This window comes from Diabrotica virgifera, chromosome 4 (assembly GCF_917563875.1).
Source record: "Diabrotica virgifera virgifera chromosome 4, PGI_DIABVI_V3a".
Classification (NCBI taxonomy): Eukaryota; Metazoa; Arthropoda; class Insecta; order Coleoptera; family Chrysomelidae; genus Diabrotica; species Diabrotica virgifera.
Window position 1 is genome coordinate 126,923,964 of NC_065446.1, and position 22,712 is coordinate 126,946,675.

Genomic DNA, 22,712 nt, shown 5'->3' on the forward strand with positions numbered 1-22,712 from the left:
CTAGATAACTTAAAGAACTGTAGTCCAAGAAAACAGGACAAAACCTCGCAATTTTTACAGAATGGACCGATTTGCATAAAAATTTGGAATGAAGTTCACCGTACCATCCACTACAAAATCTATATTGTGCCAAAGGGCTCTTTTTATTTTTTAAGGGTGACAACTACCCCTTATAGCTAAAATCTATAAAAAAGCTTAAAGGAGTGAAATTTGTTCAGATACATTAAATATTATTATCTAATAGTCTAACTTTAATTATTAAATATTTCAACCCCTTAAAAGTTTATTTTTAAGGGTGAAAACTACTAAAAATTTCACAAATTTGCTCAAAATTGCTTAAAAAGCTTAAGAAGAATAAAATGCGGATCGGATGATTTAGGTAATAATGGTTTGGTATTCTTAATATAATTTCGGAGTATTTCAACCCTTAAAAATTTATTTTTTAGTTTAGATTTAAAGAAATTTAGTTAAGATGAATTAAATAATGATTTTTTGGTGCTCTAAGTATAAGTTTTAAATATTTCAACCCTTTTAAAATTCATAAATAGCTAATCAAGAAATGTAATTTTAATTACATATTAAACTTAACACGTTGACGGACAGTGCGTCAAATGTATAAGCCAGTGTTGTGATACTATATAAATTTTGCAAAATAGAATAGGGAAATTTCTGAATTTCTTTTAGCTCTTATAGTTTATGGAAACAATAAGTTTTAATATTTTTGGTAAACATGTGGACAACCATCAATCAATCAATCAATCAATGTTCTTTATTTCATCTGACTTTTACAAGTATTGAAATGCGTCAAATACAATCTATGATCAGTAAAACTATAAGTATATAAAAACAACATAAAAACATATAAAATATACACAAAAACATACAAATTGTTAAAAATAAACGACACCATGAGTGTCGTGTTACATTTCATATGCATCTGTAGATGTAATGACAAAAAAATCTACCGATTTTTTGTCACAACTCGTTATTTTAAAAAGGTCGTCTATAGATCGCAAAATATTCGCTTTTTTCGTGTGAAACTTTGGGACTCACCCATTTCCTTACGCCCCGCTCAAATCGTCAGATTTTTGAAATGTACACTGTTTTGCATGTACAGGGTTATTCACTATATTTTGACCCCCCCCCCCTGTAAACTGCTTTATTTACAGAATTAGAAAAAAATGTAAAATACAAAAGTTATTTGATTTTTAAATTATGATTTTTTGACATATATATCCTACTAGTGACGTCATCCGTTTGGGCGTAATGACGTAATCGACTATTTTTTTAAATGGGAATAGGGTGCTAGCTCATTTGAAAGGTTATTCAATTCCCTATTCAGTAATATAAACATTAACATGATTAATTATACAGGGTGTCCAAAAAAATTTTTTTTTGAATTAAATTAATTGACACAAAAGAAGAATGTATGTAATTTATTTAATTTAAAATACATTTTACTGCTGTTAGAAAACAGAAATAAAAGTTTATTGCACAAATAAACATTGATTTTTGTTTAAATTCCATGTTCAATCTGCCAAGAGGCAGATGGGTGGCAGCTTGAACATTGAATTTAAGTGGAAAGTAATGTTTATTTGTTCAATAAACATTTATTTCTGTTTTCTGACAGCAGGAGAATGTATTTTGAATTAAATAAATTGCATACATTCTTCTTTTTGTGTCAATTAATTTAATTTAAAAAAATGTTTTTGGACACCCTATATAATTAATCATGTTAATGTTTATATTACTGAATAGGGAATTGAATAACCTTTCAAATGAGCTAGCACTCGACCCCTATTCCCATTTAAAAAAATAGTCGATTACGTCATCACGCCCAAATGGATGACGTCACTAGTACGATATATATGTCGAAAAATCATAATTTAAAAATCGAATAACTTTTGTATTTTACATTTTTTTCTAATTCTGTAAATAAATCAGTTTACAGGGGGGGTCAAAATATAGTGAATAACCCTGTACTTAACTTACCTTATCTTAATCTGACGATTTTTAGTTTTTCTAAGGATAGATTTTTTTTCAGCCCCCCCTTAACGAACTCCCCTGCATAAGGAGCCAATATATGGTAGAGGTACATTTTCAGGGTACAAGGTTTCTCTGACGCGCTCGAATAACTGCAAAAATCCCCGCTTGGGCTCCCCTAAAATTAATTAAATCGAAGATTGACATCTCGGATTCCAAAATGCAAATAAGTGTACTGATAGGTTATTGCGTTTAAGGAGAACGGAACAAAATGCAAAATTTTGACGCATATCAAAATTTTCAATGTGTTTTAAAAGTATTCATTTTTTTTTCGAATCATGAAAAAACTAATAAATATTTTTGAAAAATTTCAACGCAGAATAAAAGATTACATTATTACCGAGCGCCGAGAGTCCCCGAAAACTTCTATAATGTTTATTTTAATAAAATAATAAAATAAAATAATAAAGTATACAGGAGTGAAAATAAAAGATAAATTTTAGCGTGAATTTTAATTGCAAATATTTTATTCAAAAGAAACTTTTTATTTATTCAAGGAACTTTCGGCCCTCGGTAATAAATTAGTCTTTCATTCTGCGTTTAAATTTTTCAGAAATACTTATTAGTTTAATCAGGATTTAAAATAAATGAATACATTGAAAATTTGACATGCGTCAAAATTTTGCATTTTGCTCCGTTCCCCTTAATAAACAATTAAGAACAACAAAAAATAATATTTATGTGATTATGTTCATGGAATATTACATAATTTGTCATATTAAAAGTATCTTTCTTATGTATATTTAGGTATATATTTTGCATTATTGTCAATAAATATTTGGATTAATATATAATTTTCTTTTTTATTCGAGCAATTTGTATTTCGATCAATTTTCATGTCGAGCAATTCGTTTTCGAGTGAATTGGGATACACAGCATCTCAATAAACATCATATTACAAATAAACCTTTTAATAATTAAATGCCCGTGGTAATGTTTGTTTAATAAATACGAGTAACCTAGTTTTGCATGCTAGTATTTGATACAAGGTCGAGTTGCAATAATATTCAGTGGGTGTTTATTAACAGTCAGCACTTTAAATCACGGTCACCTCGGCTTACCAAAACAGTAAATAAACAATAACCGACTTTAATTATATTTTTACGAGAACAGATAAATCAATGAGCAGTTGAGATTCGACGGGGGTAACATCGATTTCAAGTAAATAATATACCACCAGTTATTTTCTGTGATATATTTAACGTGTAAATAAATGTCTTAACAACGAACTATATTTACTACATCAACCCTCATAGTCGGGGTAACCACCCCTCAGTATCCAGGGTGGCTCAGAAGGCGGGAGCCACCATATGGCGATCCAAGACCAGGCGAGAACTCAGAACTAGCAGTCTAGGACGAGTATAGAAATGGAGAATAACGTCAATGTTCCGGCACCTCGACCACCCTAGACAACAGTGTGGTACCTACATGGAAATAATGGAGACATCAGGCCGACGCGGAGCTGAATGGAATGGAATGGAGACGGAACTACCATATGGAACATCGTGGGACAATAGACAATGCTATGGAACGTGCAGCGAGGACTTTTTGGTGATACGAACATAGACCGTGTAAAAGTGGTAAGTCCATATTATCTATTTTTATGGTATTTCCTGATTCGTATAATATAAAATATAAAGTATAAAGTAATATTAACGTAATTATCATTTAAGACGCACATTACCTTTTAAGTTTTACCTATTTTTACTTAATTATTCTATTTTAATTTCCTTATGATACCAATATTTATCAAAATATACAGAATTTTTTTTAACCCTGATATTAGTTATTATAGGACGTAATGATACATTTTATTTGATACTGATTTTTATATGATTTTTATATATTTACCAACATATTTTATCTTTGCTGATTCTTATCCATTTATTATTTGACTACTGATTTTTATTACATTTGTATTGGCTAAGCAGTAGACCCCTTTTTAATGGTGATTTATATTGAGTGATATACTGATTTTTATGGCAATTTACTATATTTTTACTATTTTTGACATAATATTTTTCATATATATTTACTATACCGCTTAAGACTGTCAAATTTATGCGTTCGTTACGGGTACAGGAACAAGAAAATTATGAATAAATGAGTAGCAACAAAGTTACTTGGGAAGATTTCATCAAAATAGTTGAGGAGATTACGCAAGAAGTAACAAGACAAAGTAGAAGGGTCTTGAAGAAGAAAGTACCTAAATCTAAGGATATACAAGAAGAAGTAACGACACAGCTAATTAAATTGTATAACAAATTCACACATTTAACGAAGAAAAATTGGGAAGCGCTATCGGACAAACAAAGAGAAGCGTGCAACAAATATTTCGGAAAAATAAGAGACAAAGTTATACGCTCATTTCAAGCTGTAAACTTAAGGACAGTAGTTCCAAGTTCAATACATCAACTAATCGACAAGGAAATAGAGGAAGAACAAAGCGACGAAGAAGTAGAAGAGGAAAAAAGTGACGAGGAGATAGAGGAAAAAATTGACGAGGAAATAAAAGAGGGAAAAAGCGACATAAAACAAGAGATAAAAATATTAAACATGGCTCTGACAATCAACGAATTTTTGAATATTGCAAGCAAGGTATTGCCCAACGAGTTTGATGGAAGCGCAGGGAAATTACAACCATTTTTAGACGCATTAGAGTTACTTGGAAAAATAGCAGAAGGACATGAAGAAACAGCAATAACATTAATAAAAACAAGATTGACTAATAAGGCTAGAAATCTGATAACTACAGAGGATACGATCCCACTTATAGCAGCGGCACTGAAGAAAGAATTAAGAGGTGACAATCCGAAAACGATAATAGACAAGTTAACAAAGAAAAGGCAAGGAAACAAAGATGCAGCAGTGTACGCATCCGAAGTAGAGGAATTAGCGGAACAGTTGAAAGTAGCATACATAGCGGAAGGAATGCCATTGGAGCTAGCGAAAAAATACACAACGGAAACAGTTGTAGCAACAATGAAGCGAAACGTTAATACGGATAGAGCAAAGTTAATACTGGAGGCAGGTAATTTCACAACACCGCAGGAAGTAGTATCTAAATTTTTATCGATTGATACGACAGAGGAGAACACACAGGGAAGAGTGTTCAATTATAGGACGAATTATGAAAATAGGAGAGGACAACAGCAATACCGAAGAGGATACCACAACAAATACGACAGAGGAAGAAGAAATAACTTCGGACAACGGAAAGAAGGAGAAGAAACAGGAAACCAACGGAATTATTCCAACAGAGGATATAGACAATTCAACAACCAAACGTACAGAGGAAACCAGAGAGGAGGACGAAACAGAAACGTAAGGCTACTTGAGTTAGAAGACAGCCAAGAGGAAACAGAAAACCAGCAGTTGGGGTTTTGAATGAACGAAACAAGGAAAGTACACAGTCAGAAGTGGAATATAATATTTACAACTTCGACTTAAACCTAACGAATTTTGTACGAATGAAAACAGGAATCCTAGAAAACACAAATACCTTTATCATAGACACAGGAGCTGATATTTCAATACTGAAATGTTCACAAGATTTTATGAAGGAACATGTGAAACCAAACACAAAAGCGAAAATAAAAGGAGTAACTAAAGGAGAATTACAAACAATGGGAGAAGTTGAAACAACACTAGAAGTAAAAGGATCTCGATTTGAGCATATCTTTCAATTAGTGGAACCTAGCTTTCCTATTCCAACCGACGGAATCATTGGGAGAGACTTCATTTCAAATTTTCAATGCATACTAGACTATGCTAACCTTAAAATGCACATTAAAGAGGACAACGATTGTTACATTAGTACAAACATTTTGGATAATATAGATAATGACACGATAATAATACCGCCCAGATGTGAAATTTACAGAATCGTAAAAATTTTTCAAACGCTGAAGAACGACAGGATAGTGGAACAACAAGAAATACAACCAGGAATATTCATAGCGAGAGCAATTATTTCAAGTAATAATCCGTACATCAAAATTTTGAACACAACCTACGAAACAGTAAAAGTAGAGACAAACGAAATCAAAACATTAGACATTAAATTATTCAACATATATAGACTGATCAACGACAGCAAGGATAGGAAAAAGGAATTACGGGAATCATTGAAGTTAGACATTCCAGAATACATACGCCATAAGTTAGTATCTTTATGTGAAGATTATTCAGATATATTCGCCCTAAGGCACGACATGCTAACATGTAACAACTTCTACGAGCAGAAACTGAGAGTTAAAGACCAAACTCCGGTATACATTAAAAACTATAGGACACCTCATGCACAAACAGAGGAATTAAACCGGCAAGTGCAAAAACTGAGAGACCAAGGAATAATAGAACCGTCTACATCAGAATACAACAGCCCAGTAGTACTGGTACCGAAAAAGGCGATAGATGGAAATAAAGCATGGAGATTATGCATAGATTTTAGACAACTGAACAAGAAAATAGTCACAGACAAATTTCCTTTACCAAGGATAGACTCGATACTAGATCAACTAGTAAGAGCAAAATGGTTTTCAGTTATAGACTTAATGTCAGGTTTTCACCAGATACCATTAGAAAAATCATCGAGAAAATACACATCGTTTAGCACAGAAAATGGAGCATTTCAATTTACCAGACTACCTTTTGGATTAAATGTAAGCCCAAATAGCTTTTCAAGGATGATGTCAATAGCATTTTCGGGATTAACACCAGACAAAGCATTTCTTTACATGGACGATATAGTAGTGATAGGAATATCTGAAAAACATCACCTAGACAACCTGAAAAAGACATTTGAGACATGTCGAAAATTCAATTTGAAACTTAACCCAGGAAAATGTCAATTTTTTAGAAGAGAAGTAACATATTTAGGACATGATCTTTCTCAGGAAGGAGTATCACCGGACAAAGCGAAATATGCAACGATTGAACAATATCCGACACCTAAGACAGCGGAAGAAACAAAAAGATTCGTAGCATTTTGTAACTATTATAGACGTTTTATTCAAAATTTTGCTGAAATATGCAGACCACTCAACAGATTATCAAGAAAAGGAGTAGAATTTTTTTGGTCAGAAGAATGTGAAAAAGCATTCAATAAGCTTAAATCATCTCTGATGAAGCCACCGATCCTAAAATATCCAGATTTCAATAAACAATTCATCCTAACAACAGACGCATCCAACGAGAGTTGTTCAGCAATTTTAAGTCAAGATTATAACGGAATAGACCTACCTATAGCATACGCATCAAGAAGTTTTAATAAAGGAGAATGTAATAAACCTATAATCGTTAAGGAATTACTAGCGATTCATTGGGGAATTAATCATTTCAAATGTTATTTATATGGAGCACCAACATTTTTAGTAAAAACGGATCATAAACCACAAGAAAGACAAAGAAAAACACAGGCTAATAGAAGAATATCACAATCATCCGATGTTTGGAGGACACGTAGGAAATAACAGACTCATAAAGAAGCTAAAAGCAAGATTTAGATGGAAAAATTTCGAAAAAGACGTAAGAAAATACGTTAAACAATGTCATAAATGTCAAATTAATAAACCGAAAAAAACACATGTCGAAGAATTCGTGATATCGGACACTTCTTCCAAACCATGGGACATAGTATATATAGATACGATAGGTCCATTCACTAAAAGTAACGAAGGTAATAGATACTGTATAACAATGTTATGTGAACTTACTAAATACGCGGTCAGCATACCCGTGTGCAATAAAGAAGCAGATACAATAGCCCGAGGAATTTTTGATCATTTCATATCAACATACGGACTCATGAAGCAAATAAGAACAGACCAAGGCACAGAATATAAAAATGAAGTAATGCAGGAATTAACAAAGCTATTAAAAATAGAGCACAACTTCTCAACGGCATACCATCCACAGTCCATTGGAAGTTGCGAAAAACTACACAGAACATTAAACGAGTACGTAAGAGCATTCATAGATGAAGACAGAGAAAATTGGGATGTGTGTTGCAGGATGTTCACATACTGCTACAATACAACCCCTAACGCGTACCATGGTTACACACCGTTTGAACTATTATATGGCAGGAAGGTTAACCTACCAGAAGACCTTACACAGGAGGTTCAACCATGTTACAATATAGATGCTTACTACAATGAGTTACGTCACAAACTACAAAGCGCACACGAGAGAGCTAGAACCTTCTTACTAAAGCACAAAAAAGAGCGACAAGAAAAGAATAAGCTCAAAGCAACACCACAACAATTTAAAATAGGAGACCTAGTCCTGGCAAAAAGGGAAGAGAATGGTAAGTTTGATAGTCTTTATGTAGGCCCTTTCACAATAACAGAGGTAAATAATGTTAATTGTAAGATCAGATCGGAAAACAATAAAATCAAGGAAATACATAAGAATAGACTATATGCTTACAATCCGAGAACACCGTGAGTGACAAGTGAAACGGGAACAGTCTAGATAACGAACATTTTCACTTTTATTTTTTGTATCTAATTAGTATTTATAGGAAAAATGTATATATTGTACTTCGTAAAACGCAGCAAGTAATTAGTGGTACTATTAGAAAAATTTTCTTCCTTTTCCGTAGTCAGATAATTTTCGGGGAAGGGGAAGATGAATTGGGATACACAGCATCTCAATAAACATCATATTACAAATAAACCTTTTAATAATTAAATGCCCGTGGTAATGTTTGTTTAATAAATACGAGTAACCTAGTTTTGCATGCTAGTATTTGATACAAGGTCGAGTTGCAATAATATTCAGTGGGTGTTTATTAACAGTCAGCACTTTAAATCACGGTCACCTCGGCTTACCAAAACAGTAAATAAATAATAACCGACTTTAATTATATTTTTACGAGAACAGATAAATCAATGACCAGTTGAGATTCGACGGGGTAACATCGATTTCAAGTAAATAATATACCACCAGTTATTTTCTGTGATATATTTAACGTGTAAATAAATGTCTTAACAACGAACTATATTTACTACATCAACCCTCATAGTCGGGGTAACCACCCCTCAGTATCCAGGGTGGCTCAGAAGGCGGGAGCCACCATACGAGCAATTGCGTTCGAGCACTTGACCTGGAATCTTATAAAGTAAGTACATAGACATACAAAAATTTTTGTTTTGTAATTCTACCTTCAATTTAATCTACGCACTTCTCGTAGACTATTATCGATAAGGTAGAGTTGTCATTATTTTGGGTCGCGCCATCTATTGTATAATCTACACACATCTTTCAATCATTTGATACCCTAGGGGCCGGTTGTTCGAACGCTAATCAAAAATGATCATTATCAAATATTTAATTACTGTCACCAACTGTCAATATCAACTTTGTTTGGGTTGCTGAAAACATAATTATTTATTACAATTATGAAATTAGTTAATCAATTATGTTAATAATTGTTATGTTAATTGATTAACTAATCTCATAATTATAATCAATTATGTTTTCAGCAACCCAATCAAAGTTGACATTGACAATTGGTGACAGTGATTACATATTTGATAGTGATCATTGTTGATTAGCGTTCGAACAACCGGCCCTAAATATCTTAAATACGTTATAATATACAGTGATAAGCGCGCTAATAACCGGCAAAATAGCACAAAAGATGGAGAACGTATTAAGTTGTGATATAAAATGAAATGAAACTAGTCGAGCTGGGAAATTTAGCGATAGTAACCTTTTTATTTACATTATATTGATTGTTTCCCAGCTTTACACGTATCAGAGGAGTATGTCAACTAAAACTGTCACTGTGACAGTGGTATTTGCCAAACTCGTCCGATACGTCTAAAGGTGGGAAACAATCAATATGATGTAAATTAATAGGTTAATATCGCTAAATTTCCCAGCTCGACTAGTTTTATTTTTTTTTTATCTCAAAAATTAATTTCGTTTTCCATCTTTTGTGCTATTTTGCCGGTTATTAGCGCGCTCATCACTGTATAAGTACATACTTATATTTAATTATTTGTAAAAAAATATATACAAAGATATTTTAAAAATACTGGCGAGCACCTCCAAAATGAAAAAGATACTTAAGTACTTAAATAAATAAACACATCAGAAGATGTTTCTACTTTTATCTGGCGCTGCGGACGTAGATTGGCCCCGCCGAAAATTTACGGATACACGCATACACAAGCATGGATAATAATGTATACGTATTCGTTTGTGTTCTATGGTTCCATAAGTCGAGTATGAATCAATGTATGCGTGTCTATAATTTTCTAACGTACACAATACAAAAAAGCGCCGCTAACTTACATTATCATGTTTCCAATTGGATTTCTCCATTTTTTTTTTCTAAAAAAAATATTGGTTTTTTACCCGTAACTTTTTCATTTTTTACCTTAGAAAGTTTGGTAAACAAGCATTGTGTAGGTTTTTACAAGATCTATAAAGTTATTATTATCAAATCCTTTTAAATCTCTCAGTCGCAAAAAGGGGTGACTTTGAACGGGTTGGTAAAGGATTTGCATGTTAGTACAAGTTTTAATTATCAATATCTCACTCAAGTTTTATCGTACAAAAAATTTTCTCAAAAGAACTTTTTGGGAATTAAAAAATCTACAATTTCATTTATAAGCATTTTTTCGTATCTCTGATGCTAATCTTTCTATTCTGAAGAAAAAGGTATTTTGTAGTTTTACCAAACTACAAAAATTCGTTATTCGCTTTTAACTCCATTTTTTTTAAACTAATAATTCTAAGCCGGTCAAACTTTTAAGATCTATTAACAATACATAAATAAAGAACAGTGAACAAGATCAATGACTAATTTTAATTAGGGTGGTAATTGGCTGGATTTTCCAGAAAAAAAAAAGTTACTGACTTTCTTTTCATCATAAGTCACTCAATTTTTGAGTTAAAGACTTTCTTTTTATTTTTTAATATAAACCTTTTTAAATACTTTAAATTAGTTTTAATAAGATATCCTGGAAAATGCATAGTTTTCCCGTATTTTAACTTTGAAACTACAAATTTTGGCATTTGACGAAGAACAGCCAACCTATAATGAAGTGTAGCTCTCTTACGATTAGTCTTAAAGAAAATTAAAATAAACCATTGGGTTTATTTAAAACTGATTAAAAACATTAATTTTTTCGATATAAAATGAATACTTTCAATAGCGAGTAAATCGAAAACTATTTATTTTATCAAAAAAATGTATTAGAACATTTTTTGCGGTCAAAATATAATAAAGAATTTCCTTCCCGACAGGGGGTGCCAACCACCTCCATGTTAAAAGCGCCTTTCACATAATATAGATTTTGATCCTTTGGCTATCCACTACTTAATCACAAATTTCCAAGAAAATCGATTCATTCTGTAAAAATTGCGAAGTGAAAACCTTTGATTCCTGGACTACTGGGTCTATTAAAGAAAAAACTCATATTCAGTATAAAATATCCCACTCCTTTCGTTGTAATCTACTTCGCAATATATCATTGTCTAATCATGAAATTTTTCAACTTCTTCGTTGTTTTATTTATGACGGCTCTTTGTATGTAGTATTGATGGCCATATCAAAATATAAATCTATTGGTGGCCAAAAATCTATTGATGGAGCACATGTCCATATGGGTCAAAAAGCAAAAAAAAAATTTTTTTTCAACCCCCTCTTTATTTATTTTTTTTTTGGCTACAGGGGTTGCATCAAGAAATCGATTTTGGTGTCCATGCATGGATAATTAGAACGTGCACAAAATTGTATATGAAGCATTTTAATAAAGGGATGGTGTGTGAAGGATTCCAAGAAAATCACTTTCTTTATTAATTCTCCTTTTTTTGGGGTGGTTCCGGAAAAAAATGGGGGTGCATTATAGAAATTTGTAAAAACACCAGTACATGGATAATCCCTGAAAGTTTTTTTACTCTAGCATAGGCGGTTCAGATGGTATAAAAAGGGGATTTTTAAAATGTAACACCCTGTAATTAAAAAATTTGCCCTTAAATGAAACCTATACCGAAAATCAGCTATTTATTTGTGATTAATTGCCGCAGGATTTCTTCTTAATTTTCATTACAGTTAGGGAATTTTTTTAAAAACATGTTTTTTAAAAATTTGTCAACTTTGGGGCGCCTCCCCTCCCCCGCTAAACGGTGGGTGATAGACATATGCTGTTGGGAAATAAATAGTAGGAAATATAGTTCTCTTCATTTTATTATTAAGTAAATTTTTTGCAAAACGTAAAGGAAGCGCTACGTTTCGCAAAAACCACAAATTACCCCCTTTAAAGGGATGAAAAGGGAGGTTCCGGGGCGAAATTTTTTAAGAAAAAGTTAGTCTCATAATAACCACCCATTGATATACCAGAAAAAAAAAATAAAACCGGACTTGTGTCCATTTTGCGAAGTTCAACCTCTGTTTCCTACAATAAATCGATTTTAAAACAAAACATGTACTTAGTTAGTGTCATTGTATGACATTGTCATTTTATGATAGTATGCTCTGTTAATTATCAAAAATATAAACATCCGTGTGTGATATTCAAATTTAATTGTTCCTAAAAATGAATAATCACGCTATCTACGAAAGAGTGGACATGGTACTTTGCATTGGAGAATGTTTGGAAAGTTGTCTCTTAACTTCTAAAGTTTACGCTCAACAGTATCCTGATAGAAGACATCCAAAAAAGAGTGTTTTTGAGAGATTGCTCAATTGGTTCCGTGCTACTGGTAATGTTGAATACGAAAAGTTAAATAAAAATAAACCAGTTATTTGTGATGACGTCAACGAACTTGATGTCCTGCTTTCTGTTACGGAAAACCCAAATGCTAGTACGAAAAAAATTTCGGCTAAATTGGAACTCAGTCAAACGAGTGTATGTAGAACACTATCATCAGTATAAAACCCAACTACATCAGCATTAGACAGAACTGGATTATGATAAACGTTTAACTTTTCAAAAATGAATAACCATTTTCAATTTCGTTGCAACACGAAACTACAGCCGCATTATATTCTAGTTCAATCAGAGAGTGCAGCAAGCACCTCTACCGGTTTCGAAACTTATTAGTCTCTCATCAGGAGGCACATATGTTGCTCTCTGTGACCCAACCAGGACAAACCTCGCCGTGCAGATACGGATTACAACGAACGAAATGGCAGCGATGCCGTAGCGGCAACTGCTAGCAAAAGACTAAGTTTTCAATCTAATAGCACATAAAATAACATTAAAAATATTACTCTACATCCCACCAGATTGAAAACAATGGGAACCTTCTCTGGTTACACCTCCGAGGCTTCTAAAATTTGCAAGCCATAACGGATGCTGAGACTAAAGAAGATGAGGGAATTTTACAATTTATAATTCACGTCCCATCTGCTCAGCGCGATAAAGTTCCAACGAGAATAGTTCCCTTCGTTCCAATCAGAGTAAACATGTAAATCAAAAATAAATAACCATTTTCAATTTCGTTGCAACACGAAACTACAACCGCATTATATTCTAGTTCAATTAGAGAGTGCAGCAAGCACCTCTACCGGTTTCGAAACTTATTAGTCTCTCATCAGGAGGCACATATGCTGCTCTCTGTGACCCAACCAGGAAAAACCCCGGCGTGCAGTTACGGATTGCAACGAACGAAATGGTAGGGATGCCCTAGCGACAACTGATAGCAAAAGACTAAGTTTTCAATCTAATAGCACATAAAATAACATTAAAAATATTACTCTACATCCCACCAGATTGAAAACAATGGGAACCTTTTCTGGTTACACTTTCGAGGCTTCTAAAATTTGCAAGCCATAACGGCTAGCAGTTGCCGCTAGGGCATCCCTGTTCGTTGCAATCCGTAACTGCTCGCCGGGGTTTGTCCTGGTTGGGTCAGAGAGAGCAGCATATTATGTGCCTCCTGATGAGAGAATAATAAGTTTCGAAACCGGTAGAGATGCTTGCTGTACTCTCTGATTGAACTAGAATATAATGAGGTTGTAGTTTCGTGTTGCAACGAAATTGAAAATGGTTATTCATTTTTGATTTACATGTTTACTCTGATTGGAACGAAGGGAACCATTCTCGTTGGAACTTTATCGCGCTGAGCAGATGGGACGTGAATTATAAATTGTAAAATTCCCTCATCTTCTTTAGTCTCAGCATCCGTTATGGCTTGCAAATTTTAGAAGCCTCGGAGGTGTAACCAGAGAAGGTTCCCATTGTTTTCAATCTGGTGGGATGTTCTGTCTGCCATTTCGTTCGTTGCAATCCGTAGGGTGTTCCAGAAGAAAAAATATAACTTTGATACACCGCCACTTATTGGGCACCCTGTATATTTCAAAATAATTTTAAAATGTAGCTTTTATCAACTTACAAACTACTAATTTAAAAAAATTTTCAAATCTTTTACCATTTCGCTGTAATCTTCCGTCCCGTTAGTGGTGACTCACCCTGTATACGTTTGTCTGTATATCTACAATGAATCATATTTTTAAATTCCAGATTGCGGAGCTAAAAAGAATAAACAACATACACAAAGAAAATGAGATCTTCGCCAAGAGAGTAATCAAAGTGCCTCATAGACCCTTCACGTCAGCCTTAGCAAGCGTTCACATAAGTGGAAACAATTCTCCAGATCTTCCAGCTGTACCACCCGTAGGGATGCTGATAGATATAGATTCAGTGAATTTTAAATTGACTGAAAGTATATCGTCAGAATCTAAAAATGAAGTCAACGAAATTATTTTTAATAGCCAAATTGCCCAAAAACCAAATGACAGGTTAAGTCCGGATATAGAAAACGCATGCGACGAGGAAGTTAGTTTGTTACCACAAAATACTGTGATAGAAACAGATTCGGTAAGTTGTTAGCATTATTCTTTATTTTTTCAGATAAATTAACAAAGGAATTGAAACAAAATGAAGTCTTTTTTACTTTGCGTCAACATTTTCTGACCATGTCTTTTTTTTTTTTTTTTTTTTTTTTTTTTTGGCATGGGCCGTCGCCACTCAGCCAGTCACAATAAGTATATTTTAAAAACTAAAAACATTTCAAAAATATAAAACAACACAAAAATAAGAAAGATAAAGAAACGTTACCGTAAAGGTGGTTGTTAATATTGTAATTATTGTATTCAGGAGTTAAGGTAGGAATAAGACAGGGTAACTTGCTTCTTCTCGTCTAGGGACCCTTCAAGACATTTCGTTTAGACATAACTAGACTAGGTCGCGGATAGGAGGTAAATACATATGGGATAAAACAAAGGTAAATAATCATGTGTGGATAATGCTTAAAGGTTGATTTTACTTTTACAAATAAATTCCATTAAACAGTCATATATTTTTTTCTTATTTAGAGAAAGTAGGTAACATAAATTAAGAGGTGGAAATATATTATATTTTAATAAATTTTCAATTAGTTTATTAGTTTGTTGAGTATACTTTGAGCACTCAAAAAATATATGATTTAAGTCTCCCTCTTTTTGACAGTCTAGACATAGATTTGAAGATAAAATGTTAATTTTCGCCAAATGAAAAGGATAACAGGCGTGCCCAAATTTTATTCTAATAATGGAAGTTATATATCTGCGGGGAACCGAATAATTTTTAAACCAGTACTCAGTAGGCACTTTAGGTTGAATCATCGCATATTGTGAGGAACTATGTTTGCTAGATTCGTTACATGTTCGTCTCCATTGTTCGTTAACTTCATTTTTAACAATTGCACATATATCTGGATTAGAAGGTTTATGTCCGGTTAACGATCCATGTGTGATGGCTTTTTTTGCTAATAAATCAACATGTTCATTACAGGTGATACCTATGTGTGCTTTAACCCATAGGAAATGCACTTCTCTTCGTTTTTTATAGATTTCATAAAGTATTTTTTTAATTTGGAAGATATAGTTGTTTAAATTATGACTTGGAAATATTATTGTCTGAATAGCTGTCAGTACGGAAAGTGAGTCAGAAACAATTACTGTAGACTTATTTTCTGTATTCATAAAATATAATAAAGCTTGATAAATTGCAATTGCTTCAGCGCTGAATATTGAGAAAGCATTATTTATTTTATACATTTTTTCTGTATTGTTTGATGGGACATAAAAGGCACATCCAGTGCCAAACGTTGACTTCGACGCATCTGTGTAGATAATTATAGACTCTGAAAAAACGTCCAAGATACTTCTTAAGATGTTATGACTGATAGCTGCATTTTCATGATAACTTGGCTTAATTACTTTTAGCAAATGTAATAAAGAAGGAAAATCTTCAAAGTCTAAGATTTCGTCTGGATTAGAAGTAACATCAAAGTTTGACATACTGCGAAAAGCTTCACAAAGTGGAGGTGAATTCTTGTGTGTCCAATATTTATTCGTCAAATCAGCTTCATTCAATTTGCTTATTTTTATATGAAGGGAAGGATCTTTATGTTGTAATTTCATAATAAATTTTTTACTTAGATATTCTCTTCTATATTTCAGTGGCATCTCTAAAGCTTCGACATGTAACGCATTAATTGGAGTTGATTTCATAGCACCTAAACAAATCCTCAGAACTGTATTTTGTGTTACGTCGATTCTGCTTAGGACCCGATCAGATGCAGAGCCATAGAGTACACAACCATAATCTATGATTGATCGTATATAAGCTTTGTAGAAAAGTAATGATGTTTCAACATCTGCTCCCCACCACGTTTTTGAAATTGCTTTTAAAAAATTTATTCCTTGATTACATTTGTTTAGCATAAACTCAATATGTGATTTCCATGTTAGTTTTCGGTCAAGTATCATCCCCAAATATTTGATAGAAGTTTGAAAACTATACTCATGATTGCTTAATTGTAATTTATCAATATTTGGTAAGTTGTGTCGTGTGAAAATGCAAACACTAGATTTGTTTGTGGAAATTTCAAATCCATTTTGTTGGAACCAATTGTTTGACAAGTTGTGCATTTTACCTAATGTTTGTATACAATTATCAAATTTTTTTGAAAAAGAGTATACAAGGAAATCGTCAGCATATTGTATAACCTTCAAAGTGCAGTTTTCAATTTGGCTATTATGTAGATCAGCAGTGTACAAATTAAACAACAAAGGGCTCAATACTGATCCTTGGGGCAGCCCCAAGTTATTGTATCGTGGACCTATGAGACTACTGTTATGTGCTCTGAGATATATCTTTCTACATGAGTAAAAATTATATATTGTTCCTGCTAGTTGAGCTGGTATTTGGAAATTTTTGACTAATTTTTCAACTAAAATATCTAGACAGACTCTATCATATGCACCCTCTATGTCCATACATATTGCAGGTAAATAATTGTTGTCTGTAAATGTATCTTGTATATCTACCACTAATGTTGAAAGGGCGTCTAAAGTACTTCTTCCTTTTCTGTACCCAAATTGAAGGTTGGGAAGTAATTTCTTTTTTTCTAACCACCATTCCAATCTCTGTTTTATCATTCGTTCGACTGTTTTAAGAAGGCATGACATAAGAGATATAGGTCTATATGATTGTGCCACGTTGCGATTTTTACCTGGTTTCAGTATTGGTATTATAATGACATCTTGAAATTGAGGAACTAAACTCCCATTTTTGACCATCTCATTGAATATTTCCAGCAGCAAGAGTTTAGCTATTTTTGGAAGGTGTTGTATCATGGGATATTTAATATTATCCAAACCTGGACTTGTGTTATTCCGATTTTTGAGAGCATATTCTAATTCTGTAATGTTGAACGGTTCTAGCAAAAAATGGTTTTGTTCATTTGAAGCATAGCTGTAGCTTTTTAGTAATTGGACTGATGGAGGAGCAACTTGATCAAAAATTTCATCGACTAATGTATCATTAAGACATGTTGGATTAGTAATTGGTTTTCTATTGATCTTTCTAGCTTGATTCCATAATGTTGAGGAAGGAGTGTTTTTGTTTAAGTTTGAGACAAAGTTTTTCCAACTTTCTTTAGCTATTTCCTTTAATTTTTTTTTACTTTTAGCCATGCTCTCTTGGCATTTTAAGTAATTTTCAAAGTTACGGTTTTGCTTATAATTTGAAAGTGCTTCTTTTCTTTCCTTGATAATGTTATCACAATTTGTATTCCACCACGGCGGAGAATTTCTGATTTTGTTTTTATAAGCTTTATATTGTGGAATTGATAGTTGAGCTGCATAATTTATACAATCAATTAAAAAATTATATTTGTCCGACGTATTTTCCATTTGGTAATAGTTATTGAAAAATTGCTCTGCTGAAATTTCGTACATGGACCAATTAGCCTTTCTTGTATTCCATTTACTTTTAGGAATAATTTCTTCAGGTAAATGAATGTCGGTAATTTCCATATAGATCATAAAATGATTCGATCCCAAGGTGTCTGTATGTATAGACCAATTAATTTTATTGACTAGATCAGCTGTAACGAAAGTAACATCAATAGCTGATTTATTTTGATCTGATTTAGTTAAAATGGTAGGTTCTCCATTATTAATTACTGTAAAATTTAAGTCATCTGCAGTTTTAATAAGTTGTATTCCAGTTGCATCATTATAATTAGATCCCCAAATCGTATGATGTGCATTGAAATCTCCACCTATAACTACTGAACCAATGACCTGTGAAAATATATTTGCCCAATCAGATACTGCACTTTTACATTTAGGAGGTTTGTATATAGATAATATATTGAGTTCAATATTTTTAAAGTTTGTTTTGATGCCACAAACTTCAATATCAGAATTAAAGTTATAATTTAGTTTTAGTTCACTGAAGGTTACTGTGTTACGGATAAGAATCGCAACGCCACCAAACCGGTCTTCCTTCCTATCTCTTCTTATTAGGTTATAACCATTAAAACTGTAATGGGAATCTTTTTTAAACCATGTTTCGCTAATTAGCAAAATATCAATTTTTTTATTGTTTACGTATTGCATTAAACTGTTTTTGTTTGACATAATAGATCTAGCATTCCATTGACCAATTTTTAAAATATTTTGTACAGCCATTAGAAGCTATTATTGCTTACAGTATTTAAAACCTGTTCTAATTCATTAATTATAGTCTTATCGTCTAACGTTTTTATATCTTCAATTGAACGAATATGTTCTAAGAGGTTCATTATAAAATTTGTTATAGTTTTTGTCAACTGATTTTTATTTTCAACTTTGTTATAATTGGGTTTATATAGATTAGCCGGTAAAGGCTGGGCAGGTCCAAATGTAAAGGGAAAGATAGGTTTATGAATAGGAGATTGTATGATAGGAGAATTTGGTTTCCTTTTCTTTCCTACAGATGCATGTGAATTATTCATGTTCAATTGAGGAGATATTAGAGAGCGCGCTTTATTGGTTTGTGGGCCTAGCTGAGTGGAGACAGAATTTTTATTAATTTTTGGAAGCGAAGGAAATTCTTGTTCATTATTTTCAAGCAAAGAAAAATAATTTTGATTCATAACACCAGAAAATGATTGTTCACACAAATGTTTTGCCTCTAAAAAAGTAGTCTTTTGTTCGATCATTATACTTTTAATCTTTTTTTGTTTTTCATAAAAGGGACACCTTTTTGATATCGTAACATGCTCATTACTTTTACAATGTATACAATACATAGCTTTATCGCAAGTATGGTTAGTAGTTTTAGTTTGCCCACATTGAATACAACATTCCTGGGAACTTTTACACTGCTTTGACACGTGACCAAATTTCAAACATCGATAGCATTGAACGACCCTACCAATAAATTGTTCTACCGGAAAATAGACTCTATTAAAACCTATATAGTTGGGTAAAATATTACCCTCAAAGGTGACAACTATAGTTTTTTTATCTACGTATTCAATTTTTTCTTCTTTTTGGATTCTACGCTTTGTCCTATAAATATTTAAAACTTTGGAGGTAGATTCAATGTTTTCCATAAGATAATTAATGTCAAATTGGGTGTCTACATCCCTTACAAGCCCTTTAACCTCCAACAAGTGATTTGGAATGTAAGCTCTTAAATTTTGAGCGTCTAATAATTTATTTTTGACAAGATTATTAGCTTCTAAACGTGATGACAGCAAAACTTTTATACGATTACGGCCAATGCTTTTTATCTCTTTAATATGTGTAAGTTTCAGGGTCTTAAATAGTAGGTGACCTATCGACATAGGATGCAATCTGGACAGACCACTTTCATTCCCAATTTTTTCAATATAAACCCAAATATTATCTAAATTGTACTTATCTGAAACCAAGTTGAAATATTTGATATCCTTTTGTTTTTCTATCGGCAAAGTAGCACTAGGTTGAAAACTATTATTTTCCATTACACTATCTATGTCTTTCGTCTGAGAGGACGTCCCTAATGAACTTTGTTCCCCCATAATGGGGGAACCAATTTAATTTGTTTATTTAAAAATTCACTGGACTATAAAATTTTATTTTTAACGAGTATTAAATTTTTAACGAGTTTTTAATAATTCAACAAAAATTGATAAATCCGGTTCTCACTGTAAATGATAGCCTGCGATCGATTCGAAGGTACGAATAAGACTGGACCATGTCTTTCTTAGTACATTCTTTAACGGTAAAATATTGCAAAACCTCTAAATTTTAAAGAACCGCTTGGATTGACATGAAATTTGGCATACACATAGCTAACAAGTCAAAGAAAAAAGTGATATTGTGCCGATGTATGCTTTTGCCCTGGGGGTGGTTTTTACCCCCACTTGGGGGTGAAAAAATATACGACCAAAGTAAGTCCAGAAAAGGATAAACTGACTAATTGTAAGTAACTTTTGTTCTAAAGTTTTTTCATTAAGTCAATATTTTTCGAGTTATTTGCCAGTGAATATGTTCATTTTTTCAACAAAAGCTTTTAGACATTTTTTCGCAAATAACTCAAAAAGTAACTATTTTGTCGAAAATAACATTCTTAGCAAAAATGTAGCCTGTAAAAAATTTAAAAAAATGGTGTATATGTCACGTCTCTGTACTTAGTAGAACCAGAGTTATAGCTAATGAAAAATAGGTTCATATTCGTCAAATTCCAAATGGAATACTTTAACGTGAAATAACCAAAAATAAAGCAAATTTCGTGGAAAACTCATTACAACTTATTTAAAGTGTTTAAAAAAGCTTCATTTTTGTTTTATAAAAAAAAATTTAGCATCAAAAGTAAACAAGTTCCTCTCAAAATAAAGTTAGTCCTTTTTTTTGGTAAAAAAGTCGGGAAAATCACCTATTAATTAGTATCTAAAATGAACTTAATCGTTACGACTTCACAAGTTTCTTGACTCGTGTATGTGTATTGTTTATATGATCTGTAAGTTTCATCGGTTTAAAGTCCTTATTTTTGAAAGGGCTGTAGTTAAAAGGGGTTGAACGAGTCACTGATCACGAATGTATGCAAATTTAGAAACACCAAATCTTAATCAATTTTTGTCTTACAGAAAAACAAAAGAATACAGGATATTCAGAAAAGCAATGCTAACTTTTTTTTGTTTTTTGATATTTTTGGTATCTCTAACAATTTTTAAGTTATTTTGAAAAAAGCATATTTTTCAAAATTAAAATTTTCCTTTGAAACCAAATTTTTTCAAAAATAAGCACTTTGAATCGATGAAACTTACAGATCATATAAACACAACATAAGTAAAATAATTTGTGGAGCGGTAACGACTAATTTCATTTAAGTTGCTAATTAGGGGGTGATCTTCCCGATTTTTTTTTCCAAAACAAAAGGGATCAACTTTATTTTGAGCGTAACTTGCTTAAATTTGATGCCAGAAACTTTTTATAAAAACAGAAATAAAGCTTTTTTTATACACTTTAAAAAAGTTATAATGGGTTTTCCCCCAAAAGTGCTTAATTTTTTGGATATTTCACGTCGAAATATTCTATTTGAAATTTGGCGAATATTAACCTATTTTTCATTGGGTATAACTGTGGTTGTACGAGGTTCAGAAACCTCACGCTTACACCATTTTTTTTTACTTTTTACAGGCTATATTTTTGCTAAGAACGTTTTTTCGGCAAAATACTTACTTTTTGAGTTATTTGTGAAAAACCGTCTAAAAATGTGGTTATTTTGTTGAAAAATGAACATGTTCACTCGAAAATAACTCTAAAAGTGTTGACTTGGCGAAAAAGCTCTATAGAACAAAAGTTACTTAAAATTAGTAAGTTTATCCATTTCCGGACTTATTTTGGACATATATTTTTTCACCCCCAAGAGGGCAAAAGCACACATCGGCACAATATCACTTTTTTCTTTGGCATGTAAGCTATGCGTATGCCAAATTTCATGTCAATTCAAGCGGTTCTTTAAAATTTAGAGCAAAAACCGTGAAAGAATGTACTATCTCGTTAATTCATATTTAAAAAATTCTTAACTTACGATACAATTCGTTAAGGACGATTCATTTTCGTTGTCTTATGAACCTCCATATTCGCTTTTGTTGGCCATACAGGTCTGACTCTCATCTTTTTGTGGTTGAATTTCTATTTCTTAGAATGTTCATTTTATGAGTCTAGTTGATCAGATAATTTTTTCTTGGGAAAGTTAAGATCTACTTGGTTTTTCGTTTCCTTTCTAGTTTGTATAGTAGCAAGCAAATAGTGATCCGTCTTCCCTCGAAAACATGATAACCATTCGGGATCGGCTAGATTCAGAAAGACATTTTAATTGGGACAAGCTAAAAAAGAT

At 32.4% G+C, this 22,712-nt stretch overlaps 1 protein-coding gene across 1 annotated transcript in view; it reads left to right on the forward strand.

Annotated features, from left to right (window-relative positions):
* LOC126883908 (lysM and putative peptidoglycan-binding domain-containing protein 3) overlaps window positions 1–22,712 on the forward strand; it is a 43,882-nt gene that overhangs the window by 16,421 nt on the left and 4,749 nt on the right. The window contains exon 3 of the mRNA XM_050649622.1: window positions 14,529–14,885. Within this exon, the coding sequence (XP_050505579.1) occupies window positions 14,529–14,885 (357 nt within the window). The remainder of the gene's footprint in view (window positions 1–14,528; window positions 14,886–22,712) is intronic.